The sequence below is a fragment of the Schistocerca piceifrons genome, chromosome X, assembly GCF_021461385.2.
Source record: "Schistocerca piceifrons isolate TAMUIC-IGC-003096 chromosome X, iqSchPice1.1, whole genome shotgun sequence".
Taxonomy (NCBI): Eukaryota; Metazoa; Arthropoda; class Insecta; order Orthoptera; family Acrididae; genus Schistocerca; species Schistocerca piceifrons.
In genome coordinates this window covers 574,740,247-574,761,907 of record NC_060149.1, presented here as the reverse complement: position 1 = coordinate 574,761,907, position 21,661 = coordinate 574,740,247, and the positions used below count along the sequence as shown (strand labels likewise).

Genomic DNA, 21,661 nt, shown 5'->3' with positions numbered 1-21,661 from the left:
TTTATCATAATCATCACCAACAGCAGCAGCAGCTTTGGTCTTAGGCCCATTCTTTTTCCTTATTGGACTTTATAGATTTTAAGGACAAATATATTTAAACATAACTGAAAGAGATACAAAACATATTAAAAAAGTGTATCTACAGATGACGTATAATGTAAGATACAATGAAAATGAGAAATGACGATAATATGAAGACAATGGCAGGACCTGACTACATTACAAAGGAGCAGATGCAAGAGTTAAGTGGCATACGCAAGGTATCAAATTGCTCTCATTTATATTTTAATGTCCTCTTTAATAGTACAGAAACAGAATGCACGAGGAATGTTCATTGCTCCATAATTTGTTCCACAAGTGCATCTTTTGACTGCTCTACCAGCTTTCTGATTTTCGTTGGGTGGCACATGCCCTAGTATCCAGCAGTATGAGACAAGAATGGCATGCCCTAGAATGGAAAAATGTTATTTGCTTTAAACGTTTTTGTCTGACAACCTCATGGGCACTTAAGGAACAGTTTGTCAAACCTGCTTTCAACCAAAAACAGCTGGAATCTTTAAGAACTCAGCATCTGCCAACACACAAGGGACATACACATAATTGGATTCCTACAGTCATTAACCCACAAGTACACTTTGAAGAAAAAGAAAATGTATAAGGTACCACAATTTTTTCACCTGTGCATTGTCTCTTTCTGTGTGCTACGAATAGGTTAATCTCATAAATACCAGTGTGTCTGTTGTACCACTGTGTTAAGACCTCTTTGTTAGCACTGAATTGTGGCTACAGCTTCCTCATATTTTGCTTCAGATGATAATTCGTCTTATGCCACTTTATGAAAAACAGATGATGAATGCAATGAGAGCATAGGAATACGTATTTCTAACTTATCTCGATGATCTGTCAAGGGGGAAGGGAGACCCGGGGGGAGGGGGGGAGGAGAGAGAGGGGAAAAGAGGGTGATATATACATATTGAAAATAAGAATGGCTGACTCTAAAGGGAAAATAATTGAGGAAAGTAATTCCAATATAAAAGATGCCACACTTTCGTATGAGGGAAATCCCATAAGTAATGTTGCCTATTTTTTTTTATAAGTACATAGACCTGTTTATTTCTACAATGGTTTACATCAGTTTACAGCTTGAACATTTAGCTATTTTTCAACATAATCACCATTTCTGTCAATGTATTTTTGTAGACGGTGTGGCACTTTTTGTATGCCAATGTGATACCATCTCACCACCATGCTGTTATGAACCCCTTCTTTCACCTCGTCATTGGAGCTGAATCGCTGAGACCACAATTAATGCTGACAGGTACTGTGACACTCTGAAAAAACTCAAATGGTCAACTCAGAATGGGAGGAGAGGAATGTTAAGCAAGGGCGTACACATTTACCATGACAACACTTGCCCATACATCGCTTGGCAAACTGTAGCTCTCCTGCAACAGTTTCAGTGGAACATAATCACCCACCCACCCTCTAGTCCTGACTTGGCACCCAGGGACTATCACCTGTTCCCTAGGTTGAAAGAACATTTGGCCGGAAAGCGATTCAGCTCCGACGACGAGGTGAAAGAAGAGGTTCATAACTTTCTGAACAGCATGGCAGTGAGCTGGTATGGCATGGGCATACAAAAACTGCCACAGCATCTACAAAAATGCTTTTACAGAAATGGTGATTATGTCAAAAAATACCTAAATGTTCACAAATAATAGGAGACCTTACTTTTGGGATTACCCTCGTATATCAGAGCACCTGAAGAACACAAGAAGGAGCTTCAATGCATTCATTAAAATGACTTACATGAAACTCAGAATCACACCATTAGAATATTTAAAGTGTAAGCCACTATCCCATTTTTCTGCAACAAATTACACACATCAAAAAAAGTTTTGCATCACCCCAGTCCCCAGACCTCGGGAAGATAGTCGTTGACTGTGGATATTGTATCACAGAAACAGTCCCTTTGACTGTTCTTATGTCACTAACCCAGCACCAAGATGTAAACAAAAAATGGTTCAAATGGCTCTGAGCACTATGGGGACTTAACTTCTGAGGTCATCAGTCCCCTAGAACTTAGAACTACTTAAACCTAACTAACCTAAGGACATCACACACATCCATGCCCAAGGCAGGATTCGAACCTGCGACTGTAGCGGTCGCGCGGTTCCAGACTGTAGCGCCTAGAACCGCTCAGCCACCCCGGCTGGCGGATGTAAACAACCATGCATGAGCAGCACCTATTAGATGGGGGGAGGGGGGAGGGGGGTCTAACAGCCTACCAGTTCTAGTCATTCCACCAGGAAGGAGGTACACGGCTTGTGTTGTCTGTAGTTCAACCATGCTTAGATGGTCAATACTGCAGTTTGATTGCATCGGCATTTTTATTTTGTGCCAGGAATGGCTCTCAACAAGGGAAGTGTCCAGGCGTCTCGGAGTGAACCAAAGCAATGTTGTTCAGACATGGAGGAGATACAGACAAACCGGAACTGTCTATGACATGCCTTGCTCAGGCCGTCCAAGGGCTACTACTGCAGTGGATGACCACTACCTACGGAATATGGCTCAGAGGATCTCTGACAGCAACACCTCCATGTTGAATAATGCTTCTCGTACAGCCACAGGACTTCTTGCGCAATAGGCGGCATGATGTGCAACTCCACTCCCAACATCCATGGCGAGATCCATCTTTGCAACCATGACACTATGCAGCACAGTACAGATGGGTCCAACAACATGCCAAATGGATCGCTCAGAATTGGCGTCACGTTCTCTTCACCGATGAGTGTCACATATGCATTCAACCAGACAATCGTCGGAGACGTGTTTGGAGGCAAACCGGTCAGGCTGACTGCCTTAGACACACTGTCCATCAAGTGCAGCAAGGTGTATGTTCCCTGCTGTTTTGGGGTAGCATTGTGCCGATGTATGCTGCTGGTGGTCATGGAAGATGCCGTAATGGCTGTACAATACGTGAATACCAGCCTCCGACCGATAGTGCAACCATATCTGCAGTATATTGGCGTGGCATTCGTCTTCATGGAAGACAATTCGCACCCCCACCGTGCACATCTTCTGAATGACTTCCTTCAGGATAACAACATCACTCGACTAGAGTGGTCAGTATGTTCTCCAGACATGAACCCTATTGAACATACCTGGCATAGATTGAAAAGGACTGTTTATGGATGGCATGACCTACCAACCACTCTGAGGGACCTACACCGAATTGCCATTGAGGAGTGGGATAATCTGGATCAACAATGCCTTGATGAACTTGTGGATAAAATGCCACGATGAACACAGGCATGCATCAGTGCAAGAGGATGTGCTACTGGGTATTTGAGGCATTGGCGAGTACAGCAATCTGGACCACCGCCTCTGAAGGTATCACTGTATGGTGGTACAACATGCAATTTGTGGTTTTCATGAGCAATAAAAAGGGTGGAAATGATGTTTATGTTGATCTCTATTCCAATTTTCTGTACAGGTTCCGGAACTCTCGGAACTGAGATGATGCAAAACTTTGTTTGATATGTGTATTTGAGAAAACATAACCCTTTTCTGTGAATAATGTCTCATCTCATTTCTTATTTCTAAAATACAGTTATAATTTAATGAAACATATAGTGCAGAAAATTTTCCAACTTGTATAATAAAACATGGAACAGTACTACAGCACTTTAGTCTGTTGATGTATGAATTATGACACTATATTTTACACTTTTCATATGGGAATAATGCTCAATAACAGAATGGAGAAACTTCTCACAAACATGTCATGAAAGTTCATAAAAAGGTTTATGAATTATCCTTACATATTGACTGGTCATAACTGACCAGCCTCAACATGGTACAGCAAAGGCCAATTGAAGTACAATTCTGAGAATTTATTGTATCCTCAAAATCTTCAGTACTGGTGGAATCATATTTTCAATCTCAAGACAAGAACACTAGTTTCAATGAAAAGGGGATGCAAAACAAAATAATATTTTTTAGTCTCTAGGCTTTTGTGGCTGGACTAATTTCTATAAAATTATTCTAGCTTGTAGACCACACCATGTTATAAAATGATGTATTAACATTTCAGCCCCGATTGTAAATCACCTTCATTAGGATATGTAATAATATTGCACATCATGAAGAGGATCACTTACGACAGTAGCTGACACATTGATGCATCGTTTAACGACGTAATGTGGGCTACAACTCAAGAATTTTATGAAAATATATTATATATTCCACAAAATCATAAGTTAAGTGAAGTAAAAATGTAAATAATCTTGTTTGTAATATGGTATACAGCTTGTAGACTCTCAAATGCAAATGATTATGCCAATCAATCATCGGGATGAGGCAGGTGGCTGACTTTCATTCATTGGCAGGATACTGGAAAAATGCAGTCAGTCTACAAAGGAGAATGCTTGCAAATCACTTGCGCTATTATTGCTCAACTGTGTGGGACCCATAGGGCTACCATGGGATACTGACTGTAAACACAAAAAGACAGCATTAATAGGCGCAGGCCTGTTTGACTCATGGGAGAGTAGTTTGGAAAGCGTTTGACACTTACAAGCACCCACCAGTGCAAATTATGCTTAGTACAGTTCAAGTATGGAGCACTAACATATGCACAAGTGAGAAGTTTTAGATGTGCAGACTGTAGTGAATAAATTAGTATACTCTACACTTGCCTGTTGAAGTTCTTTCTTACTAAGGGATGGCTCATAAGAAGCTCCTTCTTCAGACTGCTTGATGCTCGGAGCTGTGCCATTTGCCACCATGTTAACAGCTTCTGCCTATTACAAAAAAAAAAAAAATGGAAAAATCTCTTTTCAACATTAGAGTGCATTTTATCGTGTGTGTGTGTGTGTGTGTGTGTGTGTGTGTGTGTGTGTGTGTGTGTGTATGGTGCAAATAGTAATTAGTTTTAAGGATAATAAAATAATCAAGTGACAAATGAATTAAAAACCCTGCAACTTACTATCATTTTTCCGCAAAAGACACTATAACTACAAAATAACATAGGCAACTATTTGTTGGCAAGTAATAATCAGTCTGGAAAAGCAACATCCATCAGCTCCATCTTTACTATAATGCCTATAAAGCCTAAAGCAGATTGTACTAATACGAACACTATTTTCAGAACAAAGACAGCCAACAAATTGTTTATGCATATTAATGATTTTTTTCTCTAATATAACTTAAATATATTTTCAGCTAATTATATGTGACATTAATGTGAAATGACAAACACTCACCATAGCTTTAATTCCCTCAGGATACAAGAATTTGTTATAGAGGGAGTCAACTGTATCATTGGGCTCAACATCACAAGCTCTTTGTAGGAGTATTGGACCAGTGTCTAGCCCATCATCAGCCCAGAAGACTGAGAAGCCAGCAACTTTGTCCCCAGATATCAATGTCCTAAAATGCATATTTCATAATTGGTGCTGATCATTTTAATTATTAAAATTTTTTGATTAACAATTAAATTATCACCCAGTATAATCTATTCATGGTAGGCATATTTAATGTTGTAACAAATCATTATTACATTCCAAACAACTTTGTGAGTCGTCGTGTGGTTGGATGCCTCAGATACAAAATATATTTGGCAGTTAACAAAATTAATAGCAACAGTTGTCAAGGTGATATGAATACTTTTAGTTAGAATCTCTTTCAGTAAATAAAAATCAAGTATAATTGCACAGTACAAAATGTTAAAAACTGAAATAAAACTAAGCTAACTGGAAAAAGCACGAAGAAAAGATGTTTGAAAAGTTCCATCCTCTTGAAAGCAGGATCACTGGACAGAACACTTGCTCAGTTGGAGCAGATGTGGGAAGGAACTGACCTTGACCTTAAGAAGGAAAAAATCCAAGATTTCACTTTAAGAGATATAGGGAATGATACAAAACATAAATTTTGACGGGAGGACATTGAACTGAAACACATTCTTCCTGAATACAAGTTCAGTGCCTTAACTACCTGGTGGACTGTCACAAGCATTGGTTCTATATGCAGCAGGATGAAGAACTGTCAGTATCTCTCTTTATAAGTCTAAATTACTCCAACATTAGAGCCATTGACATTATGCAAGGTGTACATATGTGTCTTGATTTCTTCAAATGTGTACTGCGATAATTTTAGTTGTGATCCTTTCTGCGATGCACAATCTCTTTCTCAAAGTAGATACTAAACTGAACACTCATTGACACAAGCTATATTTTTTGTTGTAGTTGCATAGCTGCAAATAAATTTCTTTCAGTGTATTCTTATTCACACTTAACAAAGTCAATAAAAGAAGATACCTTGCCATATACCTGAAAAACTTGTCAACCTATGAGACACTGCTTATAAATCTGAGTCAGTATCTCAAACAAATACTGCAGGCAGAAGACATTGTTTGTTTGTTCATTGTCTTACACATCTAACATGTTCTGGTTTGTAACATATATATCTGTTGTGTGAACAGACCACTGGAGTGAAAACAATCTGAAAACCATGCCAAAATGGGAAAATTGTCAGATATGCAGTACTATTCATCCAGTGATTTTTTTTGGGGGGGGGGGGGGAAATTGGGTGTAGTGGTGGGGGGAACACAGCATACTACTGTCTTAAAATGTTACATACAAACAAAGTCAGAATCTTAAATTTCCCTTCTGCACATTAACCAAAAACAGAAACAGATCAAAATGGAATAGCTGAGAGCCACTGTTGCTATCTACAACTACATAACACTCTGCAAGCCACTGTAAATTGCATAGTGATGGTACATTTACCAAAATTACCATTTTTTGTTTTCCTAACCCATTCTTACATTGTGTGTGGGAAAAAACAACTGTCCAGATACCTCTGGTTATGCCGTAATCTCTCACTATCTTTTTCTCATGATCTCTATGTGAGATATACATTTTTGGTAGCATAGTGGATGTACAGTCTTCTTTAGATGCAGAATCTCTAAATTTACCTACCAGGGTTTCGCAAAAACTATGTCGACTTTCTTCACAGTATTTCCATATAAGTTATCTGCACATTTCTGTTACACATTAGCATGGGCTATACCAACATGTTAAGATCCTATCATCATGTCTCTGAATTTGTTCAGTGTCTGGTGTCAGGACTCCAGATACTGTAACAATATTCTGATGTACTGTGTGTTATTTCTTTTACAGATGCACAACATCCAACATATCTAAGTCTTCCATTCGCCTGCCCTACTACTGATTTTAGATGATTGTCTCATTTCATATTCTTTCTTAGTATTACCCCTAAGTACATTATTTGATGAGCTCAGGATGTGATCAGACACCAAATGGAAATTTTCTCCAAGTATTCCTGCAGTTCCTAATGACTGTCCAAAAATGACACTTTTCTGTACACAACTGCATCATCAGCAAACAATCTTACAGTGCTACTGATTTTATCTGACAAATCCTTTATGTACAACAAAAACATTAGAAGTCCTAGTAAACTTTCTTGCAGCACACATGATTCTACTTTCATTTCTGTGGAACATTTTTCTGTCCAGTATAACATACTGGGTTCTACTAGACAAATATTCCTTGAACCCTTTAAATATTTGTCATGGTATTCCATATGATCATATATTGGTCAGTATTTGATGATGTGGTACAATGTTGATTGGGTTACAGGTATCTACAAAGATGGAACTGACCTTTTCACCTGCGTCTACTGTTAGAAAGGTGCCATATATTAATAAAACAAATTGTGTGTTGTTGTTTTTTTTTGCTGAATCCATGCTAATCCTTTGAGAGAAAGTGATTTTCCTCCAGGAATTTTATACTGTCTGAGCTTCTAATCTATTACCCTTTTTTAGAAAAAAGAGTACGTTGGATTCTTTTTCGGCAACATGGGTGTGATGCCATGTGCTCTTTTTTTAGTCTTACTTGTTTCTCAGTAACAGGATGCTAATACTGATATTACTCATTTGTGAGTCTGTGCATCAGTCAAACATTGGTAAGGTGATAGTCTCTTGCATGAACACATTTTTAAATGGGTAGGTTATAATTTCTGCTTTCCATCTGCTGTCATCAGTTTCTGTACGAGAATGACCCACAAGAGCTTGAATAAAAGTTGGATCTGGGCATTAACTTTATGTATGATCAGAACTTCCTATGATTTTCTAATTAATCTTTTACCACAATCTGAGTGAAAATTATTCTAGGTTTCATGCATGGCAGTTCTTAAGGATGCACGAGGTGCTATTAACTTTTCTCTATCAGTATCCCTGCAGTCTCTCATGTAGCAAGAGCATAGTAGTCCCTGTAATCGCAACAATGTGAGTCTTTACCATCTTTCATTACTTTACTTGGAATGTACTTATGCAGGCAGCAGTTTACAAAGTCTTTCAACTTTAAAACAATTTTTCTACATTTGCCAGATCTGAACTAGATGTACCCTGTTCATCTTCTAAATAAGGTGACAGTGACTATCAGTTCAGTCAGACACAAATACTCTCCCAGCTTTCTTAATGATCGCTTAGCCTTTGCTAAGTTCTTTAACAGCATCATCATCTCTAATCCTTCTTTCATTGCTGACACTCTTTAAAAGATTGGGTCTGTTTGTAACTAAGAGGTGAAGAATATTTATTTTGTATGTGGGCTACTGGAACAGTTGTTCAACGCAGTTGTCAGATAAAGTTTTCAGTATTACTTCACAAGACTATTTGTCTTTAGCACCAGTAACATATGCATAATTTTTCCAGTCTATGCTGGATGGGTTGAAGTCACTGCCTACTACTACCACCAACATATGGTGAGGGTTTTTCCAAGCTACTGTGTTTAAGCTGTGTTTGAATGACTATGACCAATGTGCCTGAATCTGATAGTTGATAGACACACCCTGCTATATCCATGAGTTGTCAGATACTGGTGCACACATCAACAAACAGGCAAGAAACGACAACGACACAAGGCGGGAAGACCACTTGCAGTCGGGACTCAAACCTACGCTAGAGTCAAGCAACAGAGCAGACGAATGGCAGACCTGACACAAAGCAACGTAGGCTACAACAAAGTGCAATGAACTTTTGACACGACGCTGTCAACAGACAATACAAATAGACACCATAGAGGAGTACCAATAAATAACAAAGCTCAGTCATTGGCAAGAAGTCATTAGTATGGCGGAAATAAAAAATGAATGCTATCAGATGAAGTACACAACTGACTGAGGGGTCGAGATGTGGTGGTATTTATGCCGGAAATGAGGGGCACTACTGGCCGGTGTATTCATGTGGCAAGGCGGTGGTGCACTCACTAGAAGAGTGCAGCGCTGTGGTGACACTGCCCTCTATCAGCCATCTAGATCCATTTGTTCTGATGGACATTCAACCAGTTCCGCCCCCCCCCCCCAAATTGGTGCATACAGATGGAAATACCCCAGACAGTGCAGTGGAAGGTGAAACAAAGGTATGGATGAAGGTGCAGTCGCATCGACAGTAACCTGTGGGGTGGAAGTGTGGTTGGCAGTATCCAATAGAACATTGTTTGAGATGGGCATCCCAAGGGGAACGACTGATACACAGGGAGCTGGACAAGAGTGCCTGGGTGACAACAGGATGTCTGCAGTAGCCGCCCAGAGTTTTAGTCATTACATCACATTGGCATCCGAAGGCCATGGAAGAGGGGGCGGCAGAGGGGATGCTTATGTCAGAGGCCTAAACTGGTTGTGGTGACAGTGCTTGAGCCCTTCTGTGTTTGTACCAACGTAACTCATCATCCATGAGTGGACATTACTGTTGCTGGCGTCCAAGCCTCAGCACTCCCAGAGGAGCATGCCCACTCCACCGTGCCAGGGGTGTAACTCACGGAGGGATGCGAGTCAGGCTCTGACAGTGACGGTGTCAGAAGATGAAACAAGGTCTGAGGCTGGTGACCACGGAGGAGCTCCACAGGGCTAGGATTGTTAATCGGTGTGGTGCAATAAGTGCTCAAAAACAAAATAAGGGCTGTTTAGTGGCAGAGGATTCGACAGCTTTCTTCATCTGTTGCTTAAAAGTCCGGAGATGTTCAGCTTCACCACTGAAGGAAGGGTGGAACAGAGGGCTACAGATATGTTTGATGACATTGGCAGCACAGAAGTCCTCAAATGCAGAGGCCGTGAATTGTGGGCCACTGTCAGAGGCCAATGTGCGAGGCAACACATGGCCGAAACTTGGGATAAGGCAGTAACGGTGGCCCCGGTCGTGGTGGATGCCATTTGTATGACATAGGGGTACTTCAAATAAGCATCCACAATGAGCAACCCCATAGAACGTACAAATAGGCCTGCAAAATTGAGATGGATGTGGTTCCAAGGGAGGCAAGGAGTAAGCCAGGAAGCAGAGGATTGAGGGGGTGCTGACCAGTGACGGGCACATGCTGTGAAACTACGGACTACCTTTTCGATATTGATCCCAGGCCAGTACACATGGCAGTGTGCCAGCATCTTCATGTGTTACATGCCCCAATGACTCCAGTGGAGCAAACGCAACACCCAATGATGCAATTCTGCTGGAATAACCACTCAATGCGCATCTGTCTCAGTATCCAAAAGGATGACACCATCCACAATCGAGAGGGAGTGAGAAAGCTGTTTCCAAGGGCGTAGCTCTGTCGTCAAATGATGAGGAGATAATGGGGCCAGCGATGGTTTATATAGCGATGGACCTGCCACATGATGGGGTCTCGGTGCACTGCGGTGGCAAGACACTTCGCTATAAGGGGAAAAACTGTCCAACATATGTTGGCGTTCAGCATCGATGTGGAGGCAGAGCAGCTCCTGTTGGTTGAAATCTGGATCCAGGCCAGCCAGTAGATGGGACAACATTAGAATGCTGGGCTGTCGGCTTGTACCGGATAGTATAACTGCGGGGACAGGAACAATGCCCAGTGCTGGAGACATTGTACTGTTCATTCTGGGTGATTGGAATGTGGCCTGAATAACACCACCAACAGCATGTGATACGTTATTAGAGACAACTGTGTCTGCAAAAGGTAGACATGGAATTTCTTGAGTGCGAACACTATTGTCCAGGGTACCTTTTCGATTTGTGAATAGTTGCACTGTGCTGGGGTCAGGGTCTTGGATGCATATGCATGAGGCTGTTCAGGACCATCCTTATTCCTGTGGGTCAAGACTGCTCCGATACCATAAGTGGACGTATTGGCAGCCACAACCAATGCGCGGTCAGGACAAAAGGGCATGAGGCAGAGTGCGGATGTCAGCATAGTTTTCAATTTGATAAAACCCTGGCCGCAGGAACGGTCCAGATATAAGAGAACCCCTTTTCATGCAATTGATTGAGAGGTTGTGCCATGTGGGCCACCTGGGGTAAGAATTTAGAATAATAGGTAAGCTTGCCCAAAAATGCTTGTAATTCGGGTAAGTTCATCGCGCGAGGTAAAGAAGTGATGGTGGCAATTCTGATAGGTGGGGCAGATACCCTCTCTGGAGATCCAATGTCTCAAGCACTCCACCACTGGCTGAAAAAATCTGCCCTTTTCCAAAGGACACCACAGGCCTGCATCCCACAGAGTCGTGAACAGGGTGCGGAAGTTTTGCAAATGCTCTTGGTGAGAGAATTCTGTGACAATAAGGTCATCCAAGTAATTGACCCAAGCTGGAATATGCTGTATCAACTGTGTGAAAAATCACTGGAATATTGCAGGGGCTGGGGAAATGCTAAGGGGCAAAGCTGGCACTCATCCTACGGTGATGATGCTGTGGTGGCACATGTGGTGGTGTGTGAACTGCTGTCACATGAGGCCTTGCCACAAGTCATTCATTAGGCACCTGTGCAACGAATGAGCAATGTGCAAGATGTCCTGTGCAAACCTCTGGGTCAGGTGCCAGTTGAACCACCACATCCCAAATCAAGGAATCAGCAAGATGTAAACAACCATGCATGAGCAGCACCTATTAGATGGGGGGAGGGGGGGGGGGGGGTCTAACAGCCTACCAGTTCTAGTCATTCCACCAGGAAGGAGGTACATGGCTCGTGTTGTCTGTAGTTCAACCATGCTTAGATGGTCAATACTGCAGTTCGATCGCATCCGCTTTTTTACTTTGTGCCAGGAATGGCTCTCAACAAGGGAAGTGTCCAGGCGTCTTCGGAGTGAACCAAAGCAATGTTGTTCAGACATGGAGGAGATACAGAGAAAGAGGAACTGTTGATGACATGCCTCGCTCAGGCCGTCCAAGGGCTACTATTGCAGTGGATGACTGTTATCTACGGATTATGGCTCAGAGGAGCCCTGATAGCAACGCCACCATGTTGAATAATGCTTTTTTGTGCAGCCACAGGACGTCGTGTTAAGACTCAAACTGTGCGCAATAGGCTGCATGATGTGCAATTCACTCCCAATGTCCATGTCAAGATCCATCTTTGCAACAACCACACCATGCAGTGCGGTACTGATGGTTCCAGCTACATGCCAAATGGACCGCTCAGGATTGGCATCACATTCTCTTCACCGATGAGTGTCGCATATGCCTTCAACCAGACAATCAACGAAGACGTGTTTGGAGGCAAACCGGTCAGGCTGAACGCCCTAGACACACTGTCCATCAAGTGCAGCAAGGTGTAGGTTTCATGCTGTTTTGGGGTGGCATTATGTGGGGCCGATGTATGCCACTGGTGGTCATGGAAGACGCCGTAACGGCTGTACGATATGTGAATGCCATCCACTGACCAATAGAGCAACCATATCAGCAGCATATTGGCGAGGCATTCGTCTTCATGGATGACAATTCACACCCCCATCTTGCACATCTTGTGAATGAATGCCTTCAGTATAACGGCATCGCTCCACTAGAGTGGCCAGCATGTTCTCCAGACATGAACCCTATCAAACATGCCTGGGAGAGATTCAAAAGAGCTGTTTACAGACGATGTGACCCATCCACCACTCTGAGGGATCTACACCAAATCTACGTGGTGGAGTGGGAAAATCTGAACCAACAGTGCCGTGATGAACTTGTGGATACAAGAGAACGTGCTACTGGGTATTAGAGGTACCAGTGTGTACAGCGATCTGGACCACCACCTCTGAAGGTCTCACTGTATGGTGGTACAACACATAATGTGTGGTTTTCATGAGCAATAAAAAGGGCGGAAATGATGTTTATGTTGATCTCTATTCCAATTTTCTGTACAGGTTCTGGAACTCTCGGAACTGAGGTGATGTAAAAAATTTTTTGATGTGTGTGTATAAATAACAGCAATTTTCCAGTATGCGTGCGTGCGCGCACACACACACACACACACACACACACACACACACACACCATTAAAAATGGAAAAAGATAAATGCCATCAAAACAGTGCCATGCACAGATGAGCCATTTCCTTTGATTTACCAACATTGCCATTTCGTTTGATTTACCAACATTGTGCAGAACTTCATTGTTGCACCAAGTGATATGGTTTGCTGTCTGGACCTGACACATGAAACCAACTGTGCAACCTTCTTGTCGATTTGACAAAACTATGCCCCGTCAGCCGTGTAGCAGCAAGGACCTAGGTGCAGCAGTCAGTAGTCAGTCACATTCATATCTAATTTGGTAGTTACGTTTCTACAGGCAGTGACACTGTTTAAGTAAACTTGTGATCATTGCTGATTTGCTAACAGTTACAGTGTTATCAATGAAGTGTAAATATGAAGGAGAGAAAAGAATTTTTAATAAGGAGTGAGAGGAGCAATTCCTTTTTGCAGAGAGTAAAGGTTAACCAATGTGCCTTTTTTTGTCAAATGTGGCAATGGCCTTGCTGCATTGGAAACACCGGTTCCCATGAGATCACCAAAGTTAAGCGCTGTCGGGCATGGCCGGCACTTGGATGGGTGACCATCCAGCCGCCATGCGCTGTTGCCATTTTTCGGGGTGCACTCAGCCTCATGATGCCAATTGAGGAGCTACTCGACCGAATAGTAGCGGCTCCGGTCAAAGAAAACCATCATAACGATTGGGAGAGCGGTGTGCTGACCAGCTGCCCCTCCTATCTGCATCCTCAACTGAGGAGGACACGGCGGTCGGATGGTCCCGATGGCCTGAAGACGGAGTGCTTTTTTGTCAAATGACATTGTAACACTACACGGTCAATAATCTCAAATGCCATCATGACACTAACCACAGTAGTTTCAGGAGAGATTCCTCATGGTTCTCAGTCAAGGAAAGCTAAATTGCCATCATTAAAGAAAAAATTTCAAGGTCAGGGAAGGGTTACCGTATTTACTCGAATCTAAGCCGCACTTTTTTCCGGTTTTTGTAATCCAAAAAACTGCCTGTGGCTTAGAATCGAGTGCAAAGCAAGCGGAAGTTCTGAAAAATGTTGGTAGGTGCCAAAACCTCTGCGTCAGTAAAAAAAAAGAGGTGGAAGACGAGCTTTTTTCTCCGCCCCGAATTTCGACCACTGTATTTTCATACATTATTCAACGAAGTAAATACAAATTCCGTATTGTTCATCTTTGAATGTGGCAGAATTTCAATGTAATACGAAAATCCGACTGGCAAGACTGTTTGGGATGTTTGTCAATATGGCCAACTCTACGTTCTGAATTTTTTCCTACCTGTGAGAAGGGATGGTTGCTAATAGGAACCTGATGAAATGTGAATCACATGCAGTATTCTCTTCACTATAAGAATAATACGAATATAAACATTTTGCCATGTATTCTTTCGTGTTTGCTGCTATCTCATTTAAATCCTGTCTGCCTAATAAACTACGAAACTAGAGTGAGACAACAGCAAACGTGGAAGAATATATGTATCGTTTCATGTTTATATTCGTATTATTCTTATGCCTAATAGTGACACAGTCAGAAATGAAGTACGGCAACTGATGAGATTTTTAAATATAAGGTGACTCTAATTTCTGTGCAGAATTTGATGTACTAAAGAAGCGGCCGCAAAGCTTTTCAAACGGAGAAAAATTTTCGACTAACTCTCGTACAGAACTATGTTCTATCATACGCAGTCTATTATTTGGTTCTTGTTGATCATTATCAAAGAAAGTAGCAGTGTAAGTAACAACAAATAGCAGTCTCTTGCCGTTGTTTCGGTTATGAGACAATTCCTCTCTTTTTTATTATTGTAAGCGGCGGTAGCGCGCACAAAAGCAAGCCATGCCGCGAGCGGCGACAGGCCGTAAACACGAACTATCAGAATGCGACAAACAATGCATGACGCAGTACAGTAATGCATTTTCAGCTTAGAGTGACGTAAACACCTATAACAAAGAAAACGGCACTTATCAGATCAAAGCAAAATAAGCAATCGATTCAAACCAGACGAAGCGCGTGAAAAAGGAAGGATACCCGTATAAATACGGATGGAGCGCCTGATGTATAGCAATGGCTACCTGGTAAAGCTTAACTGCTAAGCTTACGACTCGAACCAAACTACTGTAGCTGCATCGTCATTCATTCGACCTAAATTGTGTCTCATATTACAATGGACCAACTTTGTTTCGATTTGGAGGTGCGGCCTAAAACTTTTTTCTCCCCTTGAATTTTGAGTCTCAGATTTCAGGTGCGGCTTAGATTCGAGAATTTTTTTTTCCTTTATTTCGAGTCTCATTTTTCAGGTGCGGCTTAGATTCGAGTAAATACGGCATGATCATGTTTACCAAGGAAACAGATTTAGTGAGATGGCTATCAGCATATAATGTTCTAGGTACAGTTTTATAATACTGGATCCAATAAAGCAATTTCTGCAAGAAAAGAGAAAATCTTTCTCTCAGGTTGATGACCCACAGTGGCTGTTAAATATGACCTTTTTACTGATGATGTTCAGGATTTACAAACACTAAATACAACATTACATGGGTGAGACAAACTTATCTCTGACCACATTCAGTGTACAAATTTCATAAAAAATTAAGACTCTATTGGAAAATCCTTGAGACTAAAACAGTTGCTCATTTCATATGTCCGAAGAAAAGCCTTCCTTTAGTTCAGGTGCAAATACAAGATTGATTAAATGGAACATCTGCCCTTGCTGAAGAAATAAATGATAGGTTTAGTGATTTAAGGCCACTTAAACCTTCATTTTCATTCTTGTAAAATCCTTTCTCTGTTGATGATGTGGAAGATGGCTGCCCCATTTCACTGCCAATTATTAAGGATTCACCGGCTGTACAGTTCGAGCTACTGGAACTTCAAAAATATGAAGGTGAGTCTGGCTACCTTCACCACTTCTACCAGTCTTTGGAGAGAGCTTTGATTCATTTCAGCACCCAGCCATGTCATAAGTGCCAACGTGGGCTATGATGTTCAGCTGAGTGCAATCTTTACTGTCAGTTGCTCCCAGGACAGCCTCCTCCACCTTATGGACAATTCCTCCTATGATACACACAGAATGTACATTTGGGTCATTCCCTACCCATGACACTATTTTCTGAAGAGGGGTCAACATGCATCTGACATTGGGATGTCTACCACCACCACCCTCTTTCCCTCCATGGATGCCCTATCTGAAAGAGAAAAGACTCTCACATGAGCAGAAAGGGCAAGCTCTAATGGCTCTGTCTCATTACCAGCAGAAGACAAAAGAGTGTTTGGTAGATGTGAAGGGCTAGCAGTTTAGTCATTAGTTACATACAACCTTCCTTACAAAAATACTCTAGATCTGAGCATGTCCTGTCAGCCACCATCAGATGACTGCTTGAAACCAGCTCCTGTAGCACCTTGCCTACAGGAGACCACACTAACTCTCTCAAGTGAATTTCAGTAAAATGTGCAACCCTTCTTGCAGAGTATCCTGTGTGCATGTTTCTCTAAGGCTAAAGAGGAGAAACAAATTGTGCAAGAGCCTGAAACCCTTTTTGTATCAGTTCTTGTGTGAGCTGTATCTGTTTTATCTGTTGTTATATGGATCAATTTCTCTATTTTTATTGAATACTGTTGAAATTAGTGTAAACGAATCAAGGCTTTATAACAAAGTAGTACAATGAGATGATAAACTATGTTTTCCTAAAATGGTACGCAGCCAAATAAGTATCCAGCTACATCAATATAAGGAAATCAACACTATCCCTACTTCACAATTAATAGTGCTCTTTACTCTGACAGCCCATAACTCTTTCCATACAAAACTATTTGAACTAAAATCACATTCCCCTAATCTAAAACTGTATCAATGCTGATATATTAGCAGAATCTGTAAGTCTTGTCATCATGCAGTTCCATATTTGTGCTATGTGTAAATGAAAAACGATGCAGAACAGACTCGAACCAAGTGGATATTGACAAAAGAGTAAATATTACAAGACAACCCATATATGTAACATTTTCTTTTTCCAATAATTGATTCAGGTTCTGTGCCCATAAAAATGCAGGATATATTAACAAACTCTCTGCACATAAGCTTTATCTGTAATAAAGTTCAAATGCAATTCCTAGTGCACCTCGATGCAGTGAACATGAGTGTACCACAAACATTACATCACAATACTTTTGCAAATTATCAAATGGTATTAATAAACTGCTGCCCCACCTCTCCCTGTTTTGTCTCTTTCCCGTAAACATATTCCCCAATCAAGGTTTTTAACTTCCTTTCATATTTATTTCATTTATACTACGGAAAATACCCATATTATGAAGATACCTATAATTTTTTAAACATCTGCTTATTTCATGGGACAGAACAGACACTAAAGCACACTAATCTAACAATAAATTAAGCTTTCACAATTTAAGTATTCATTAAACAACAGTTAAAACAAGACATACTTACCAGTTTATTGCACTAACTCCTCTGTGCTTTGGTAATAAAGATGGGTGATAGCAAATGCTCTTATGATCTGGATGATTAATAACATCCATAGGAATAAACTGTGAGCAGAATGGCAACACATTAAGATCAGCATCTACACTTTTATATTTATTCACTATCTCTGCCAATGGCTGACCACCTTTCCTCCATGCTTTAACTTTGAATACTGGTGTCTTATCAGCTGCAGCAGTGGATGCTACAAATTGATAATAAGTCTCTTAGAAAGTTATTTCAACATTTCACAGCAATTGAAGAGCAAATTATATGAAAGGCTCATAACTACTGTTAACCTTAACTTAAACTCAAAACTAATATTAAAACAAGAATAGTCAATTTTGGCATTGGCAACCACAGTACATGGGACAGCAGTACACTAGTGTACTTCCTAATAATTACACTACATCACAACATCTACAATTAAATTCAGAATCTCTCCAAAGTGTCTCATGAAACAGGTCCAAACATACAATAAAGGTTTGAATATCATGTGAAAATGTAAAGCTTTGCGGAAATTTGTACTTTGGCTTATTAATTAATTTTACACATGTGGAGTAAATGCCTTTTGCCTTTGTGCTAATTTTCATTTTTATTCTAACCATTAATAACATGAATATTACATTACTCAAAACATATACTACTCCAGCTACATATTGCAATAGCAAAATTGCAAACATTTTCTGAAACACCTGAGAAAATGTTCCGGATGACTCTTAGACACTGTGTATAACGACAGACCAAAAAAACTCTTAAAAATGACACAGTCTTAATATGACAGATTGAAATACCCATGAATGAACTTTAGAGAGTGATCATATTTAGTTACGTGTTTCAGAGATCATATTCACAAAAACCTTAAGATGTGGAACATGTCAACTGAACAAATGTAAAACATTTAGAGAAAGAAAGAAAGAAAGAGAGAGAGAGAGAGAGAGAGAGAGAGAGAGAGAGAGAGAGAGAGAGAGGGGGGGGGGGGGGGGGGGGGGAGGGATGAGAGAATAAGAAGAAGATGGTTCAGCAATGTGTCATGCTTTAGAGCAAATTAGTCCACAATTAGACGAAAGCAAAAGTTGATGACTGATGGATGAGTACAAATACAAATAAATTACACAGTAATATACAAAACATTATCCCAAGGTATAAAAAAACTCACAGATTTCACACAGTTAACAAATCAAATGCATGATGATTGTGTGTGACAATTTAAAACTGTGTGCAGGACTAAGGCTCGAACCCAGGCACTTATCTTTTGAAGGCAGTGTTTTGATGCTTAAGCCACTCAAACATTGATCACATCTAACTGAATGTGCCCAAAGCATGTACACGCGGCTCAAATGGCAGAGCACTGCCTATGAATGCAGGTATCTTGGTTCAGTTCCTGGTTTTGCACACAGTTTTAACTTTTGATGTCTGATCAACATAGTGCATAGCGTACGCAAAGCAAGTAGTAAATTAATGCCATCTCAAACATACAAATGTTTTGATAATTGGCTCCTCTGCAAGTAGTTCATACCTGGACAATGATGATTAGTATATACACCACACAAATTTTACATCACAGTTAGTTACACAGACTGTAACTAACCATGGGTACTGAAAGAAGTCTTTAGTGTTCTTTGGTCTGATTAGGATCTGGGGATTTTGTTGCACATGGATTTTGCATTTCTAGGCAAACTGTGAAAAAGTTTCATGTCTTACTTCTGTCTACCACTGTTCACTTTTTTCACTTTTACATCTGGTTTCCTCCATTACTTATTCCTGGGAGAGAAGGAAGAGTGTTTCTTTTCTGTTCTATCAAAAAATTAGGCCATCCTACAGACAGTGGATTTCTTTCAGCTACTGCCAAGTGTATTGGGAAAAAACGTCCACCACATCTCAGTTACTGATTTTACTGAATGTGGGTTTCTTATTCTAATATGAGATCAAAAAGCAATCAATGGTGATCTTATTGAATAAATAGATGCATCAAAGCACTTGGTGCAATTCATGAGAAGCTAAAATTGTTCATTTAAGATTTCAGGAGAGTTTTATTAATGAGCAAGAATACTCCTTTCTCTTTTATTTGGTGAACCCCTATTATTATCAATCATTAAATGCTGTCAGAAACATTCTGTATCTTGTGACATACAACTTACATTTTTTGAATTTGACCATAAATGAACACATCTTTTAACTTTTATATTAGTTTTAGATGTGTGGACATACATTAAACTAAATAACAATGCAACAACAACAAAATCATGGTTCTGAAAATCAGTAATTATGTTCTACTAAAGTATTGTCCATTAACCTAGTATTGTGAGGATGTTTAAACATTAAAATGTGTATACCTAAAGGATCTTCCCTGTTTCCTTTGTCTGGAATTGTGAATACTCCAACAATTTTGTGTCCATCTTTCTTCAAAAGTCTGTAGACTTCAGCTGCAAATGTACTCTGTCCAATCACAGCAATTTTTAATTTGTTGAAAGTGCTCTGAAATGAGAAAGTTGTAATGAAATATTAGAAGTTACAGTTGTGCACTGTAGGCCTATGCAGCATCTGTAATTTTATAACTGGCCTATTGTTGTTGATATAATGAACAGCAAGCACAACTGTTCTGCTTTCATGCAGAACATTACAGTATGACAACTGCTCATACATCAAAATCCAATGAGACTGAAAGTGTAATTCAATTACTGACACCTTTTAGACAATGTTACAACCTCTGCATAGAAGGATAACTTTGGTGCCTTTGTTCATGAGTAAATAATGACAAAAATTTTCCATTCCTGTATGTAGCTCTACTCCAATGTATGTTTAGTCATAGTTATTGTAAATACAGTCCTAATGAATTTTGTAAACCCATATGCAACTGTGTCAAAGTTGTCAACAGAGATAACTTTCACAGTTTTAAGTCAAGAATTGCAAGAGTAAGAAGATGACATGTTTATCTGTGCTTGGTTCTCAATTTTAGAATCAGATGTGTACTAGAAAATGAACTTATAACCTGAAACCTAGGCTGTGCAGTAATAACAAAGTTTGTGAAACAAGGATAACGAGTGTTTTGTGTGGTTAATTAGAAGTGTAATAGTTAATCTGATCATAATTTTGATGGCAATTAATGTAATGAATACATATGCTGCCCATTAAAATGCACCAAATATGTTTTAAAATATCTAAAACTTATTTGGTCTTCTATCATAATTTACACTCAAGTTATAAAGAATTAATTTGTGATGTACAAGTTCTCAGCACTCTGAAATGCATGTCATTTTCCCAAAAATTTTGTCAGTTGTGTAACAGGTTTCCTATTGTTCTTTACAGAATAATTAAGGTGCACATACTCATACTCTCAGACGAGATACTGACATGCAATACTTTGACATTTGCTAAATGTTTCATCATCATCCATCCACTTCAATTACACTGTACTGATTTCAGCATGTGAAAATTCAAGAAGCCTTGCTATTTCTGTTACACTCACTCCCAGGGTCCTTGTGATTATAATCTGCATTTTGCTAAAGTTCAAAGTAGCTTTCTCCAGTCCTTGCACATATAATTGATTCAATGAAAGAAGCATCCTAGATTTTTTTCTTAAAATAAGAATCATTACATGTTGAGTCAATGACGTGCTGAATTACAATTTGGACAGTGATAGATGAAGTGGCGTAACTGGCACAAATGGTTGTAGAACTTCTCAAATAATAACAACGTAAATCTGTCATCATTCAATACATGTGATGAAACTCATCAGCAATTAGCTGATTAAAAGAGACACCATCAAACATTAGCAGTATCTACAAAAGGAGTATAGATGCATTAGATAGTCTCTGACCCTTCAGATTTGTAGATATCATCCTGTCATTGTTAACAAACATGATAATGTGAGAAATAATTT

General features: G+C 40.0%; 1 protein-coding gene across 1 annotated transcript in view; it reads right to left on the bottom strand.

The window, feature by feature from the left end:
• Positions 1–21,661, bottom strand: part of LOC124721294 (cytosolic 10-formyltetrahydrofolate dehydrogenase) — a 167,284-nt gene that overhangs the window by 114,743 nt on the left and 30,880 nt on the right. Inside the window, exons 2-5 of the mRNA XM_047246202.1 lie at positions 20,115–20,256; positions 17,749–17,983; positions 5,268–5,433; positions 4,701–4,805 (exon numbers count right to left, since the gene is read on the bottom strand). Coding sequence (XP_047102158.1) covers positions 4,701–4,805; positions 5,268–5,433; positions 17,749–17,983; positions 20,115–20,256 — 648 coding nt within the window. The remainder of the gene's footprint in view (positions 1–4,700; positions 4,806–5,267; positions 5,434–17,748; positions 17,984–20,114; positions 20,257–21,661) is intronic.